Source organism: Photinus pyralis, unplaced genomic scaffold (genome assembly GCF_008802855.1).
Source record: "Photinus pyralis isolate 1611_PpyrPB1 unplaced genomic scaffold, Ppyr1.3 Ppyr1.4_LG1, whole genome shotgun sequence".
In the NCBI taxonomy this organism is placed as follows: Eukaryota; Metazoa; Arthropoda; class Insecta; order Coleoptera; family Lampyridae; genus Photinus; species Photinus pyralis.
The window spans coordinates 28,422,033-28,440,447 of NW_022170249.1; the positions used below are offsets into that span (position 1 = coordinate 28,422,033).

The window sequence follows — 18,415 nt, forward strand, 5'->3', positions numbered from 1 at the left end:
TAAATTAGACGTATCTATTACTAAACAGGGTGGGACAAGGAATGTTTCTTTGTCTAAAAACGCTTTTAGGGTTCTCGCCATTTATGGATCCATAATAAGTTTATGCACGTTACATTTTCTTTCACTTCTGACATAATTTTGGTTTACTGTTTGCTATTTGCATATGTGTATTAATTAACATTTTTCACTTTTCATTGATATTGACCTTTAGCATTATGGCGTATTTATGTCGTCTAAATCGAAATTTAAGTGCATCAGCTGTTGAAAATATCGCCCGTATATTTTGGAATTTTTAACACTAACACAATTGAAATTTCCTTAAATATATGTTTCAATGAATCGGTTGTTGCATGGTATGTCTATAAGGTTCTCAGCCTCCCACTATTTCAGCTTTATTAGTCCATAGTGAATGCCATATAAATTTTATTGTTTGTCGATTTATTGTGTGTTTAATCGAGCCCAATGACGACCCAGATAAGAGTCCTCATGTCAAATTTTTCCATTCGTGCTCAGGATTTAGCCAGGTGTTAATTAAACTTTTGATCAATAATGATTGATGTTATTGTTCATAGATAGGACTAAACGCCATGGAAACGCATAGTAAAAATCGTGAAAAAAAGTAACATTTAAGAAGTGCACTTGTCTAAATATGGTATAAGTAAATAAGATTCTGTTTCACTTTAGGTTGCACCAGTGCGACACCTTTACTTTGTGAGCACCCTGTTTCAACAGTCCACTAATAGATGCGTTTTCTCTTTTCGAGTACCCACTTCCGACTATCTTCTCTAAAATGCATCATATATCCGTTACCAGGTCGAATGTACGTTGGATGCATCTCAAGAAGGCGTATCACTTTTTCATAAGATGATACCCCGTTCTCGAGATATTCGCATTTAGAGTTTTGACTCCATCAACAGATGCGTTTTGTTAAGACCTTCACTGGTCTTGTTTGTGGATACTCAATTTTGACATTTCGCGTTAAAGATTTTCTCATTTGAATTCTGACCCTACCGACATGTTGAAACCTATTTTTAAGAAACGCAGCTTTTTCCAAGGTCCTAATGCTGAAATTTCAAATACTGAAAAATACCCTGAGGAGTGTCCTTATGCACATACGTCTAGCTTTGAATTACTGATGAAATAGTTAATTGACGTCGTCACATACGTTTTCCCTTTTTAAAATTTAAGTGGTATCTAAAATTGGAACTGCATTTTGGTAGAGACTTAATGTCATATCCACCTTAAAACGAATTATATGTACAAGTTGATGATATTAAAATGTGCATCAAAAGCTACGAATGAAACTTTTCATTAAACTGCTCCCTTGTCATCTGCAGGCGCAGTAATTTTTATTAAAACGCGAAGGTGTGCGATTCCAATAACTTCAATTAAATATTACTGCACAGAAATTTTTATGCATTTTAGTTATCCTGCTTTGCAAATCTCTTTAAAAATGACGTTGGAAATTTAATAACGAACGATTCGCTGATTTTTGCGCTTCTCCTTATAAATAATTCTAAAGTTGGAAAATCTCCCGTAATTGCGTATAGGCACATTCCAATAAAAAATTTTCCTAATTTAAATATGAAGGTACAAGGGCGTTGTGCTTTTTTAATTCGTTGTTAATGAATGTCATGCGGTAATCCCTCTTTTCAGGCAGCCGATCATGCCACAAGCGTAAATTTTTCTCTCACTGTAATAGATTTTTGGACTTTTCCAGGTGCAAGCGATTGAATACCATACATGTTTTACATTGGTGGGGGACTGCAAATAATTTCAATTTATGGTGGAGCCGAAACAGTAAACGCTCTTAAGTATTAATAATAATAATAATTTATTTATTTCAATCAGCTACAGAGACGTAGGTTGAAACAGGTCATGAGCATAACTAATATGTATATAGACGTACTTACAATCACATGTACAATTAAAACGTAGACACAACACGAACATTAACAATTGCTTCTAAAAACTCGTTAACAGAATACGGTTCTATGTCTAAGATATATTGAAAAACATTCTTCTCAAAACTGTTATAATTTTTTAATGTCTTAATGCTTTGTGGTAGTAAATTAAAAAATTTTAAGCAAGCATATATGGGGCATTTCTGAAACAAGCTTAGTGTATGTGCCGGATAGTTGTAGTTATTGCGTTGCCTAATGTATAGATAATTTTTTTGATACAATGTAAATTCTGATTTATGTTTATAATTATACATAATACATTCGTATATATATAATCCTACCACAGTTAAAACTCCGTGCCTTTTAAACTGTCCCCGACATGATTCCTTAAAGTCAATTCCACACATTATCCGTAAAACTTGTTTTTGAATTACTAGGACTTTCTTTATATTAGTTTGGCTGGTACTACCCCATATCAATATGCCAAACCGTAACCTTGACTCAAATGTTGTGTGATAAATAGTTCGAATTACAGAACTGCTTAGCACTCTCTTAACTACTCTTATACTATAGCACACATTGTTTAATTTCTTTGCTAACTCGTCAATGTGATACGACCAATTCATGTATTCGTCCGCTATGATTCCCAAAAATTTTGCTTTCACTGATAATTTCCAACTATTTTCTAGATGCGCGTTAGAATAAGTTGATAGATGATTACTTTTAAATAACACATACTGAGATTTTTTAACATTAAGCGCCAATTGATTTTTATGCATCCAGTTTTCAACGCCAGAAACAACTTGCTGTGTTTCATTTTGTAGATTAACACAATTTTTAGCTCTAATAATTAATGAAGTATCATCTGCATAATTGATTAATAAAGTGTGTGATTCGCAATTAAGTGCGTCTGATAGGTCATTAAAGTACATAAATACAAAACAGTAAAGGACCTATTATACTTCCCTGAGGAATTCCCCTTTCCAGAGTTGTTATTTCCGAGTAATACGTGTTACCTTCTATTGTTAATTTAACCTGCTGAGATCGTTTTGTTAAATACGATTTCATTAAACTTAGTAGGATGCCTCGTATTCCATATTTTTCTAACTTATTTAGTAATATATTATGATTTACGCAATCATAAGCCTTAGGTAAGTCTAAAAAGGCACCTAGGGGCAATTCTTTCTTATCCAAGATGGTTGCGACTTTGTTTACAAAATGAAAGACGGCTGTTTCAATACTTTTACCTTTAATGTATCCGTGTTGATTATTTCTTAACATTTTGCACTTGACAAAAAAACTGGTCACTCTACTACTCATAATTTTTTCAAAAATTTTTGAAAAACACGTTAGTAAGCTAATCGGACGGTAATTTTCAAATTTTCCCGGGTCGCCTTTTTTAAATAAAGGTACCACTGTGGCTAGTTTTAATTTTTCTGGAAAGACGCCGTGCTTTATTGAGCTGTTAATTACCACCCTTAAAGGCTGGGCCAAATACATAATTACTTGTTTCACTAGGTTGTTGGATATTTCATCGTGAGCTGATGTTTTTTGTTTTTTAAGGATCTTACAACTGATACTACTTCGTCATCTGTTACCGCATACATAAAAAAAGAATTTTCATTATACGGAATCTCATCTCCATAGGGGATTTTTGGTAGTTTACCTATTATGTCGCCGGCTGCATGTGCATAAAATTTGTTAAGTTTATTTGCTATTGTATTCGGGTCGCCTTTCAGAGAAAAACTATTGTTTTTCGTTCTCTTCAAGTTTCCCGTCACGGCACTTACATTTTCCCAGGTGGTTTTAGAAGTATTATCGGAATTAGAAATTTTGTCATTATAATATTTTGATTTTGCTGAATCAATTAACGTATCGGACGTATTGGAGGTCACCCAATTTTCATATCCCCAGAAAAATTACCTCAGGAGTATTCGCCTCTCTACCGAAACATAACCACTGGAATGTTTGTTCCAAGAACCATACCGTAATATAATAACGGGTGATCAGAAAAGGATTGACGTCGAGTCGCCTTTGGAAGTTCCAAGTTAAATATGGTTTCCCATGTAAACATAAATTCCAAAGGTGTAAAATATCGAAGAAAACACAAAAAAATAAAGAAAATTGCGAGGAAAATTATTACAAAAGTAAATAAGAGAACTAATGACAGCGACCGTTACATCAACGGTTTTCAATCTTACCAAACTGTTAAATTAAATACTATCAAATTAAAATGTGATAAATATAGATTATTCGCGGTTGCGATTATCAGTAAATCACGTGGTGGGTAATAATGACCAATAAACGCAAGACATCTCCTATCACGCAAGTCTTTAAAGGATTTCAAATGTGCACAGTGCGATTATACACTCCCAAATATTTCAGTGTGCAGTGTGCCGATTAAAAAACAAAATACTTCAAAATATGTAAAGTGAACAACATTGCAATTGTGCAATAAGTCGTCAACTAGTTCTGAAATGCCTTCAAAAGATTTAAAATGTGCACAGTGTCATTAAGTATACAACGAACTACTGTATCCGACACGTAAGAAGACGGAAGATCACTCATCCTCACTATTCATATATCCCCCTGCTCTTTCATACGTGCCGGTACCAATATAAAGTAAAATTAAGTACTTAGCCATATGACAACTTACAATACTTTCAAATATTTAAAATGTGCATAGTATGTTGTAACACATCACCACCATGTCCTGGAACGGTATCTCTTAAATCACAAAATCTCAAAAGATTTAAAATGTGCACACTGTAATGGCATTATATGGAAATGTTAGGCAATGTCAATGTTAATAGGTATATACGAGGTTCGCCGAGATAGGCGATAAAACGTTCGTTGGGTCTGCTATTATGTATATAAATAGAAATAAATGTCTGTCTCTTATGCATGTCGAAACCGTTCATCTGATTGCGATAAAACTTTGGGGAATGGTTGCACGTATGCTCGCGAAAGTTTCTGAGTTAGTAAAATACTCGAAATTCCCATGGAAACGGGAACAGAACAAAAACAGGATTTTAAAGAGCGTGAAGGTGCGTACTCCGAAAGAACTTCCTGAAGTTCCCACGGGAACGGCGAAAACAGAAACGGGGTACGGGAAAAAAAGCGATACGAAGTTCGCCAGGATAACTAAATTGGCGCACAAATCTGCACAAAATGGGCAAAATATTTTGGAAAGTCATCAGTTGGGATGCCGAAACAGGCCTGCTACGTTAATCTACCTGTCCTAATTAAGGAAGTCTGAATTTAGGAGAAGGAGAGTAAGATGTGTAATTTAGCCGACGACTCGCCACAAGGCTTAGGATGATGCTTCGGTATCTGGTAATTCCTAGAAAGCGGTTTAACGTAACAAATGTTGTTTTCCAGCACATAGTCAGCTCAAAGACATTACTTTGGGTCCTTTTCTACTAACCTGTAGTTTTTTTTACATGTCCAACCCCTAAAATGAACACCTATTTGATTTCGATTTTACTTCTAGATTCTGATACCCATTATTACATTCGCAGATCTAAATTTCTACAAAGCCCGCAAACTGTTCCAAATTGCGATCCTGCACCACAAACTTGCCGTACACAAATTTTACGCGTGAGAAACGCAAAGTGAATAAACTTACCCTTAAATTTGACTTTATCAAAACTGCTGGTGATGAGCCGCAACTCGGGATTGGGAGTGTCTCCAATCTGTAAACCAAAATTACAACATTAGAAGTGACACTCACTTATTCTTGAACCCAACCCAGTTTATACGCGGCCAACCCCAATAGCGTGACTAAAATCAGTTGCATTGTTGACCTTCCATAGGTAATTTAGTACTCATGCCTGAATAGAGAAGAAAAGGACACAGTGGCGAACATTAAATACCCATTAAGAGCATATGAATTCAACTTTCGAGAGACCGGCCAAATGAACAAGTAAATATTGTGTAAACGACCCAATAAAATTGCAGTAAAAATACTGCCGCGTTAGTATGATATAAATTCTTAAAGCAAAATGTACAAGACCCTTTTAACGGACGGGTACGTTACAGTTAGCGGGCGGTAATGTCACTGAAGATTAGCATATTGTGAGCGTGCGATGTCCGTTTTCCCAGCTTTTAGACGGGTTTTATAGTGTCCGTTGCTCATTGTTGCGATACACCGAATATATTACAAAGTGGACGACGACGGCGCCGTGCATACTATTCGAAAATTTCGGTTAAAACCGCTACTGCGCTAAATACATAAACAACTGCAAGAATGCGTTTGTAAAACCGCAGCGAACGTACTGTATGCGCTTTACACTATTTCGATGTAGCTTAATGTTTTTTATGAAGATCGAGGATCCCCTCATGTTAGGTATAGTGGGTTTTAAACACGGTCCTGTAGATTAGCGTTTATTGTGGGACGCTTGTTAAACTTTCGGTAAATTCTCCCCCTGCGCTAAAGAATGATAACGACAACGCATTTGGAAAATTGCTTGCCTGAAACGCACGTGATGGCAGTTTATTTGCTTCGTCGTGTACGCCATAGCGATTTATGAACATTCAACGGTGATAGACTAAGATAATAAATAACATGCCTACTTTTCTGTATGGAGTGATACGTTTTCATGGATGTTTCTGAACGATAATAATGCTAGAATTGACCTGCTTTCAGCGACTGTAAAAATTTATTCCGCAGTATGAGATATTTCATATTTATACCCGTACCTAATGAACACAGTTTGCCAAATGAAATCAATTTAATACATAAAACCGCGAATTGATATGTTGTTTTCTATTTAGTTACTTAATTTCATAATGTTACTAGCTTGATCTTATTTTTGTTGTCATATTTAAAAAAAGTTCATTCTTTAATATACCTCACCAAAAAATAGTAGTATCCATTTAAAAAAAGTGACTCTGAGTTCTGTAGACGTCTCGGTAGACACATGCCGCTGTAAATAATTTTTTATTATACCTGAATCACAATCTCCGTTTTAAACACTCAAATGCGTGCGAAAAAAGGCCTTTAAAACACACGTGCTTTAAAGTTGCTAAGTAACGATACTTTTGAAACTGTCATCTGGATGAAATAAAAAATCTTCTTAGGTCGCTTTCTGTAAATGCTGAACATTTCTTTGGCTTTTGTACCCATCCTTTGGTTGAAGCTTTCACAAACGCACGTAATTTAGAGTATGCTTCCAAATCTGTTCCACTTTTTAATCGCAACATTGCTTGGAAGTTTTGAATGAATGCACCAAAATATAGAAGATTTAAATACCTTTGACATTTCCTTCATGTATGCCAGCATTATCGATTCATTTAAGACTGAATTCGTAAGTAACTTCCTATTCATCCATGGAAACAACTTTTCATATTCTTTATAATAGGCTTTACTGGAGTTGGATTTTACACCTACCAACGTTTGTTTAGATTTTACAAGCGATTTAATGAACGGTGTATTATCTTTTTCAATGGGAATCGTTTAATTCACAAAGACGATGATTTTTATAAGCAAACGTCAAGTGACATTTCCATGGCAATCGTGAAATTACGAACACCCAGCCCACTTAATTAGACATGTATTCGAGTATAACGTCAATATGACTTCATTGTATTACCTATTTTTAAATTATACTGCAGGTATAATAAAAAATACTATAAGATACACGTGTATAATTGGTCTTTAAAGCACTTGCAACGTTAAAGGCACTCCGCTTTGCGTCGAGCCCTTAAACTCGTTGCGCGTGCTTTAAAGACTTGATTATACACTTGTATCTTAATATACTATTTAAACATGTAGATTTACATAAGTTTTTTTAAATGATTTTTGATACAAAAAATTGCTTTCACATAATTAACAAAAGAATAACTTTTTTTTCAACGCAAACTAGTGAAATTATGAAAGTAATTTTAACACAATCATTTTCCTCAATTTGGATTTTTTTCCTTAATTTGATTATGTAATATAATCAATTGATTATGCCGCTATATCCAAAACAGTGTACCTACTCTTCAAGAATATGTAATGAAAACTAGTGGTTACCATTAAAAAAAAATAACAAACCCCCCTTGACCATGCAGAAGTACGCCACTGATCACAAATTTAAATCGGCGATGCTTGGTGTCGGTTTGTCGAAGTGGATGATGATTTTTTTATGTCTGGGTCTTCCAATTGACTCCGGGAAATGTCGGCGGCAGGTCCAGTGGGTATGTCGACTGTAATGGTGCACATGAGGCATCTGTTTGTATGTTTTCCGTGCATTGGGGTCGTATCAGCAACGACTTTTTGCTTTCCAGTATTAAATGACTGGCCCATCAGGCGAGTTTTGTGGTAGGTAACTTGCGAGCGAGGAGCCATTTTAGCGGTTGGTGGTCGGTGGCTAGGGTGATTGCTATCCCTTCCACGTATCCTAGGAATCTCATGAGCGCCCGTGCCACAGCGAGGGCTTTTCGTTTCGTTGTGAAATAATTCCTCCGCGGCTGGCATACCCCGCAGGTCATTCGCCCAAGCTTTCTCATTAGATGAGTACAGCGCCTAGGGCTGACTGGCTGGCATCGCTCCTGATGACGAAGGGCGCGAGGTTGGATCAGCCTGTTGTAATATCGATGCGGTGGTGAAAAGGGCTTTCAACCGATTAACGGTGGCGCCTTGCACATGTCTGAATAAAGGACATGAGGTGCCTCAAATTCCTGGAAGCTTGTAGATCGGCAATGGCGGAGGTCTTTGCGTGTAATAAGGTGACCTGCGTACTTGATGCGCGTACATGCGAAATGGCATTTTGCCCTTGGCCCTTTCAGTTTGAACTGGCATAGTCTGTTGAAGGTGCGTTGCAGGTCTTGTAGGTGAGTGGCGGAGGTTGGGGATAGGATGATAATGTTGTCCAGGTAGGATAAAATGGTGATGTCGGTGGGTTAACTTTGCAAACGTTCGACGAGCCGTTGGAAGGTCGCAGGGGTGTTTCTTAGCCCAAAAGGCATCCTTTTAAATCGGTTGAGGCCGAAGAGAGAAATGAAGGCGGTTTTAACACGGTTTTTCTTCTACCGCAATTTGTCAGTATCTGGCCTAGAGGTTGATGGCAATTATAGGAGCTTCCTTGGCAATGTGGGAAGCGTGACCAAATTTAAATCGACGCATACCCTTGTGGAGCCGTCGCGTTTGGGTACCATGATGATCGGATTCGGATTCCTCGATAACTTCGTCAGTTTTCATTTTGTCCAGTTGTTGCCGAGTTGTCGCCTTGGCGGCGTTCAACCGGTAGAGCGATTGGGCGACAAGAACGCTTGTCTATGTGGTGCACCAAGTATGGGGTAGACTTTCGGCTCTCCCCCTGGTGTAAAGGCTAGTGCCTTTGCGATCACTTTTGCGAGTTACCTCGATATTGGGGCGGTGGCGATGTCTTCCCCTATTGTTCCGTGCTCTTTCAGTAATTCCGTGAACGAAACGTGCGAGGTTCTTCCGTATTCGTCGGTGGAGGAATCCGTATACCATGTGAAGTTAAAGGGTTTCGTGGACTTCCCCCTCGATCTTCGCAATTATGCCTTGCTTTTGCACGATGAAGAGTTCTGTGGGATCTGCGTCGCTTTGTTCCGTCTAGAACAGTTTCCTGAACAATTGATGTGCGGCTTCTTGGTATCTTGTCGTCGTCTTCCAACAACATGGTGGGACCTCGGAGGCGGTTTTCATCAGACATGTTTACGCAGTCTTTGTACGTGTCTATATTGTCCACAAAGGGGCTACACGTCTCCGGATCCATGAAAACAGGCTGTGTATTTTGTAAATAATCCTCCAGTGGATTGTCTTCAGGGATTCATTCAGTACCTTTTCTGTGAGTTGGATGGTTTTCTGCTGCTTGCTGTGGCAACTTGGCATGGGCTCTCACTATTGGCAGCGTTTGATCTTCTTGAGCACCAATAGTTAAGTGCACATTCTTGTTGGATGCGTGAGTGAACGAAGGTAGTCCAGAGGGATATAAACAAGTAATTTATTTACACCTAACTTTACACTGTCCTTGGGTTTGCTTAAGATAACCTTGTAGGTCGCGTTACTTGGGTCACCGGAATGATCGCTGTTGGCGGATTGCAAATGTGGTTTTAGTTGGGAGCGTCGCTGTTAATTTTGTATTTTTTTGTCAACGCGACGCAACTGTTACAGTGTGTTAAAGTAGCACTATGACCGTATTGAACAAGAAAACACAAATTCAGACCCTGCTCTGTACGGAAACAACTGTTGCAGTCTGATTTTGAACGAAGACCGAAATATTCTGATTGGTATATTCAACAAATTCAAATTGTTTGTGAAATGTAAAAATGGGGGAATAAAGCTAATTATTTCCAATAATGTCTTGATTTGCCTTTGTCTCCGTGCTACATCAAATATGCAAATGACTACTTTCGGTCCCCAAGAAATGCAATTTCGTACACTTTCTGATTGGATGGTAAGTACAGGAAAATGCATTATTTCTAAAGATTTACTGTTTCTCTCCCTACGGTTTCTTACTCTATACTTTTTTTACCGCCTATATACGTCTATAGTCTACGAGTATAACTATAGTATCTATACAGACCGAAATGTGACGTATTAATACAGAGGTAACAGAGGAGTGCTAGCGATAAGCCCTTTCCACTCGAATCCCACGAGAATGGTAATGAGGTTCTTATTGCAATTTCTAATTATAGTTATTCTGGCGATTGAACCTATATTTTGTGAATCCCCGATTTAGTTTTGACGTGTTTTGGCGAGGCTATTGTTTGGGCTTCACTAATTATTCACTTTATTATCAAGTTACGGAATTTTTTCATTAAACTCTACGTCCACCTTTAATTACGACTCTCAAGACAAGATTCGTATCATCATACTAGTCGGCGGCCATTTTGTTGTCGAAGTTAACCAAAAGCAAGGTCCACGGGACCAGGATAGCACGTATATAATGATTTGGGGTCATTGGGTCCACTGGAATTAAAATAGTGAAGGTAGTAATTAATTGGATAATTCCTTCTTAAGGAACGACTTAACGGTAACACTATAGTTTTGAGATAAATTTGAGTATGCAGGCGGTTGAAGTGAAAGTGCAAAGCTTTAGTGTGAGAAATGTCTCCCCGTGTACCTACTAACCTACCTAATAATACATCCTTCTAAACTTTAACATGAAGGAACAAAAGAAAATGCAAATTAAAAAAGCAAAAATTTAGGTATTCGGAAAAAAAATTGATTGAGTTTTGCATCACGTCCATCCTACAAGGGGTGTTCTCAAAATTTGAGCGAGCCGTTCGATATTGGGTGCCTAAAACCCTTTACGGATATGGAATAAATAATACACAATTACATTAAAAACAAATGGCTTAATAACATAAAAGAATTCAAACAAGATCACCATTAATGATTTTCTTTTGAAACAGAAAGTTTTCCCCCGTGGTTTCAGGCGCTTCGGCTATTCACACATTTATAATCGATATTAAATTAAAGAAGGCTCGACTAATTCTACAATATTACCTACAGTAATAATAGAAAATCCCATTTAACAAGACTTGAGCTTTTAAGTCTTTTAATTATGTCTCGCTTTCACAGTAACGGGGTGCACAAAAGCTCCAACAGGAGTGTCGTTTATTAAACAAAAGGAATTTCGAATTTGCCGCATTCTCTTTTGCTATTTGTCCAACTACCACTTTGACCATTAGACAAACAATAACTATAGTCACAAATTAGTGGTCGCCAACATTTCACCTAAATTGAGTTATTTTAATTAGATACACTTAAATAGAATCGATAGATACATAATAGTCCGTCTATATCATGTGCAAACTAATTTCTGTAGCGAATATAAAGCGGCTTTCAGCTATTGCATATAGCATGGTCGAATTGCATTAATTAAAAACAGTAGCTGACCTTTTTATCTGATTAGATACCCGATATTTTTTGTGCAATACGCGCACCGCAAAATAGAAACAAAAAAAAACCGCCTGTAAATGTCTGTGATCCCATTTCGACCGAGTAGATTTAACTGGGAGTTTATAAATTGACTAAAACGGGTAAATGCACTTTGCGTTTCCAAATGATTTGTCGAAATAACACAAAACGCTGTACAGATTTTTATACCTATCTATTGTGGGAAGGTTTCATTATAGTCCGTTGGAAATGCGAGGGGTTAATACCCCGGTTAATACCAACGTTTTTTGATGAATGATCAAACCAATCAACGGAATTATCCTAAAACTACAGATAAATGTTGTGTCGATTCGAATCGCAGAATATTTTCAGAAGCCTCGCCCTCGTGTTTTGTAACATACCACAATTAATTTATAAATTTATGTAATATTTACATGAATTTATAAATAATTCCGAACTCTATTTTTTGATATCTTTTTAAATCGGTAAATGCGGCGGGATCCGTTTATATCTGAACTTGTTTGGCAAAATTAACGAGGTTTTTCGGATAATTTGCTACTTTTTTTAATGTCGGTAGCGATTATTCAATCATGGACACTTGCGCTCAGGTCAATTGCGTCCAGGGTAATTAAGAGGGACAGTTGTGCCTTCAAAATGTTTTTCATAATGGGGACGTCACTATTGTTAATGAAGCTTAGACAATTGCGCCCCAAGAACTTAAACCGTCTATTTATTATTGAGCGATCCGGCTCGTTCATGATTTTGGACTCTCTCTCCGTCCGTCTGTGCACATGATAACTCGCCAACGGTTCGGATTTTTCCAATTCTAATTTCAGTATTGTGTTTATCATCACTTAAGGAAGAACTGATTAAATTTTCACTGACGCATGAGCTCATTTGCGCTATTTGTTACGAGTTGATTTATTTACTTGTTTTAGTAGTGCAAATAATATCAAAATATGCAAATATTAACCCCCATTATATTCTTAAGATTGAGGTTTATCAATTTCCCTTCCATTAAAAACGTCTAATAAAAATGCATGGCGTTAAATCTACCGAGGGAAATGCGCGTGCTGCAATATTAATAATGGGAAAAGTTCGTGCAAGTATGCAAAGTGCAACAGCTCTAGAGAACTAATCTCTTTTTCAATCCAAACATTGATAAATGCACTAAAAAACTTTATGGGGTTTGCGTCTTGCAAACGAAGCTTTGTGACCTAATCGTTGATAGGCATAAACGTATTACCCACCTGATGACGTGCGCAAAAAGCGCGCTTTATTAGATTTCTGGGGAACGAATTGATAGGTAGATTAAATTTGGCATTTTCAACATTTAACGTTATTCTGCCTTTCTTGATTTGAAAGCCGAAATGTTCCCTTAAAGACAATGCTGTCTAAAGGTCCTTTACAGAACGTGTATGCTTGCGTAAGATAAAAGTAGAGCGTTTTATAGGAAGCAAGTCACGTTGCTTTCACATGCTAATTTACATTTTTGCGCGCTGTTGTCCTTATTTGTATCAACGTCTGCTGATGAAAGTAGAGGAGACAATACTATCGGTGATCTTACAGTTGGTGATATTCAATTTAAACAAAAAAAAAATTATTTTAACTAACCAAAACAAAACGGCACTATTGACGAGTCTTTGCATTTTGAAGACGATATATAAAACGTTAGGCACTGATAATTCAGCCATTCCCCATTGTCACGAGAATATTGATCCAATTGGATAGACCAAGATTTTCCAATTATTATTGTCCTTTTAAATGAAGTGTATCCTCGTTATATTTATTAAGAAAGGCATGGGGATGTAGGTGTATTGTTTTTTCCTATGTATACTTTTAATAGACAAAATCTCTTCTGAAGGGCAATATCAACTTTGTCTTCCCACACGTCAAATAAAGATACAGAAGCCAAAACAACAATATTCAAAGTAATTAATATGGCAGCCAGAGCTTCATTTGTTTAAAGAAGTTATTTTGGATGCATAAAATTAGGCGCCCTTCAGAAGAGGTTTTGTCATTTAAAAGTGCACATAGGGAAAAACAATACACAATGTCTACTTCTTAATAAATATCCCTGTATAGGGCTTTAAAGCAAACAGTTGGCATAAACATTATGCTATAACGAATCTCCGATTTGTAACGGCAAGTTAGAAGACAAGGGTGGAAAACCATCGTTCGTACTAAATAACATTGATTCCTTAGTACTGTATTGACAAACATTTTTCTATGTTACGTGAAATGTATGTCACTTTACAAAAAACGACTTTTAGTTTCCTACATAAGAAACGCAAACTGGATCTGGCGAATACAGTTGAACTTTTGTGATTTGCTCTCGTATAATGTATAGACAGTTTTTGGGACAATGAACATTTATTTACCTCGGCCACACTCCAATTCAGATCCAAAGACGGTTCATAAATGTTCCATGCGAAAATGCCGAGTAATAGCTCTGAAACGGAACCAACGAAATAGTTGTGACCAAGGCCATTTTTTCCAATTCGAGAGCACAAATTTACCGCCCTACACCCGCCTCCATTAGGTCAATAGAACCAAGGAAATTGAAGAGGTCTCGGTTATCGTGGCATTGACCCAAGCTTTCTTTGAAACGCGCACGTTGGTCGCTGCACCTACTCGCGCTCACGCTCCGTATGAAGCGGTACATATGTAATTTAAACTGCAAAGCGAGCAACCGTTAGAGATCGTGAAAACTATACCCTAAAAGCTTCAAAGATGTTTTCAGAAATTATTATTTATTTTTTTTTGGTTTAGTTTTGCCATTCTATTATATTATATTTATTATATTAGGAATTTTCTTGAGGTACTGTTCATCATCTTATTGGTTTGTAAATTGCCTTGAGTTTTTCCTTTATTTCTTCTTTTCGCTTACCTCCTTTATCTACCTTTTTTGCTACCTTAATTCTTTAGCATATCGTGCGGATACTTTTATGCCGCTTTTTTGTTCGCCGTTATATACCTACGTCCTACGTCAGATGTATATGTATATATTCAACTTTCGTTCTGTCGAGCGTCTGATAGGGCTGCTGCACATATACTTGAAAATAAGGCGCGTCATATTTGTCTAGTTAAACTAGTAAATAGTAAAAAGTAAGAGAGAATTAGATTGTCATAAAAAAAAACCAAACGCTTTCTATAAATAATAATGATATAGCGGCCTATTGGGCCAATCAAAGACCGTTCTTTCATTTTCACGTTTTTAAATGCAAAAAAAGCAATATTTTGATTACAGATTAACGAAAAAAAATACCTGATACGAACACACATTAAAATCAATTTTTTTTGGTGATATCTGTATTTTTCAGAATGACGAGGTCTTTTGAAAATAAAAAATGAAAGTACCAATATAAAAAATGAATTTGCTCTCCCTCTCGCTCTATTCCATTGTAACGAAGCACCTATTTTCTACCTTGAAGTATACATACTTTTATGACCACCCGGTATCTGGAGGCACTTCGTTACGAAAAGTGTCGCGTCGAAAGTATTTGTTAGTTCTAGGACTTGAAGATAGAAGTTAAAAGTAATTGATTTAATTTCAGAGTTGTGTTTTAGCCGCTGCTACTGTAAACAAAAGCTATAATTAATTTGCCGTTTGTAACCGTTCCCGTCAAGATATTTTAATTATCTTCGTTGCGTCCGAAAGCTCTTGTCATTAAGACGAGGCGAATTAATATTTCAGAATTTCAGTTCCATTAAGTCATTATTAGCAGGTTTTAGTTTCCAATGGTATATGAAAACGAGCATTAAAACGGCAAGGTCATGCCCGCAATGTGCTCACAAGTTTGAGGAAATGTGCTTGTTACTTCTAATATACAGCAGTAGATGCGGTTCCAATTGCATTACGATGTACCAGTATTTAACCTGCGTGGATTCCGTAGAACCGGCAATTTAATATAGCACGGAGAACAACAAATGGAGCACTTGTTCACAGATTCCCGTTAGAAATCCGATATCTTGTAAACCATGCACTTTTCGACAAAAGCTTCTCTTATAAACTATTGAGATAATTTAATTACCGATACAACGATGCTTCGATAATGAGAATCCGAGCAGCGGTTCCTGAGATAACGAAACAAAGGTGACGGCAACAGTTCCAGAATTATGACGTCATTACGGGCGACAATCACGTCTGGGAGTGTCTCCCGGTGTCAATTTCAAGGTACTTTCATGAGGAAACGGAGAAAAAATCTCATCCTGGTGTCACATACTGAAACTTTTTACCAAAATTTTCAACTAACAGTGTACACTAATAAGAGACTTTACCAACGGGGTTAAGAGAAGTATGAATTTATAAATTTCATCTCGCCTATGAGTTGCAGTTAACAACATCCGATTAAGTCGTGAGTTTCATTAGAAGTGCGCTTAACTTTCACAAATATATTAATTTCCTTTCCTATTGGTTTTACACGAGTGAAGAAAAAAATCTGAAAATTTCGGGATCAATAAAGTGTCATAAAAACTTCATTTTAGATAGTTTAAAGCTGTCATTATACACTGGGGATTTTTATTAGGGGGTGATTTTCAAAAAGGTAAAACTCGACAGGTTTTGCAATTTGAAAATTTTTGGGCCGGTTTTTGGGTTATCACCCCCTAAAAAAACTCAGTGTATCAAAGTTTCCAAAAATATTTTTCACGCGTTTGAAACTTATAGCTCCGTCCGGGGGCTACTGGAAAACCCTCTACTATACCGAGATTTTATTAAACGTACATAACGTACAACAAGACCGTTGCGACCTATAGTTCAAAAGGTAATTTTTTATTTCGTCGACTCCTTGAGATAACGTTCGATTACATACTGGTTTTCTATACAATCGAATTGTAATTGTTACATCTGCTTGATATTCACTTAACGATTATATCCCCGTTGTTTTCTGCGGAAGCCTGTTTTGATATTAATATTTAGTCTGACTACGTGTTGATCCCCTTTTCTACTAAGAATTAATTTAAATTTAAATGTTAACATTTCAGATCTATATATTACAGTCTACTATTTGTAATATTTTTAATATCATTCATTAAACATCACATAAACTATAAGTTTTTAGCTCATTTTTCCTTCCTTGTAACCAGTGCAGTCCCTAGAGCTATTCCCGTGTAATTAAGAGACGGCAACCCTAATTTCAATTTGGATTTGATTGTTTTTGTAATTAACGTATTTAATTACATTTCACTCTCTCCATTTCTTGAGTTTATTATAAGCTATAAGAATTGGTACAAATCTGAAAATGTTAGGAGTTAGTTACTCGTAAGAAAAAACAATATCATCTGCCACTTTTTGAGCCACTCACTATCACGTTATCTATAAGCAGATGCCCAGAGCTGTACGTATAATCCCTACATAAAAAAGGATGATTTTTAACAGATGCAATAAAACAATATGTGAAAGAAAGAGAGTCCCCAAGGAGTGGAAAAGAAATATATTTTAGCAATTTGTCACACCGTAAAGTTCTTTCATATTGATTATCGTGCATTATTATTAAACCATATTTTCCCACGACTAAGAATGACTAACAGTTTAAAACATGGAAGATCTTACCTGTACCATAAGCGAAATGCCCACAATTCCTTGCGTTTTATGCTGCGCTTCGGACATATTGTGATATAAGTCTTTATTAAAACCATAAAGTTGAATCTGAAAGTAGAAAATAAAAGGTTAAAATATTTATAATGTGTCTTATACTGCGGTCTCACATAAAAAGTGAAATAATGCTTGAGGTATATTTGAAACTTTAAATAACAGACCGAAAGCCGAGTAGATTAATGAAATCCTGGAAACGGCGCAAGTTAAATATAAATTAATAGCGTCAGTTTGTGTGCTAAATGATGTTTATATAACCATTAGTTCGTAAACGGTTACGAATTTAATTTAACGGAAGTAAGTTAATAGTTTTATCAATATTGCTTTCAAATCTACTAGAATCGTACTAACGAGTCAAATAGGTAAACTTTTTTTGAGTAAAAAAGTTTCAATATACAATTTCACCAACGGTAGTTCCTTTTACATAATACAGATCACATCAATCTTTCTAAAATCACTTCGTTTCGAATGCGCTTATTGAATATTCTATGAAAAGTCAGTGTGATGGACTGAAACATGTGCATATATTCCATTATTACTTTTATCGATTTCTAGTGGAGAATATTTCTGATATAATAAATATGCCCTAGGAATCACATTTTCCGGTTCGTCATACTGTAATGGTTAACTAGGGAGAATTAATATTCGTGGGAGCGTGTTGCTTATAAAATACTTTAAAAGTTTTAACTTCTTTAAAACTCGTTAGTTTTAGGCCATAAACATCTTTATCATCGTATTTAAAAATGAGTTTGACCTAATATTGTTGTTTCAAGCGTAAAGCACATGAAGAATATATGAACGTCCCAAAAGCTCTTCCTAATTTATGGACTGCATTCTTAACTGCTACACAAGGAAAAATGGAACATGAGACGATAAAATGGCTTTTATCGGAGAATATCACTATTGTGTTTAACTTCATTACTGCCCTTACTTCTTCTCAATTTTAATGTTCACTTGCAAAGCAATAATTTCAGTTTCCGATTCATCAGAGCCACTTCAATGATCAATCGCCGCCCGTCTTAATAGAGCGAAACTGTTACATTATTTTGTTCTTGA

The 18,415-nt window shown here is 36.3% G+C and overlaps 1 protein-coding gene across 1 annotated transcript in view; it reads right to left on the bottom strand.

Annotated features, from left to right (window-relative positions):
- Positions 1–5,413: 5,413 nt before the first annotated feature.
- Positions 5,414–18,415, bottom strand: part of LOC116159335 (carbonic anhydrase-related protein 10-like) — a 49,566-nt gene continuing 36,564 nt past the window's right edge. Inside the window, exons 4-6 of the mRNA XM_031472290.1 lie at positions 17,318–17,413; positions 5,533–5,599; positions 5,414–5,469 (exon numbers count right to left, since the gene is read on the bottom strand). Coding sequence (XP_031328150.1) covers positions 5,414–5,469; positions 5,533–5,599; positions 17,318–17,413 — 219 coding nt within the window. The remainder of the gene's footprint in view (positions 5,470–5,532; positions 5,600–17,317; positions 17,414–18,415) is intronic.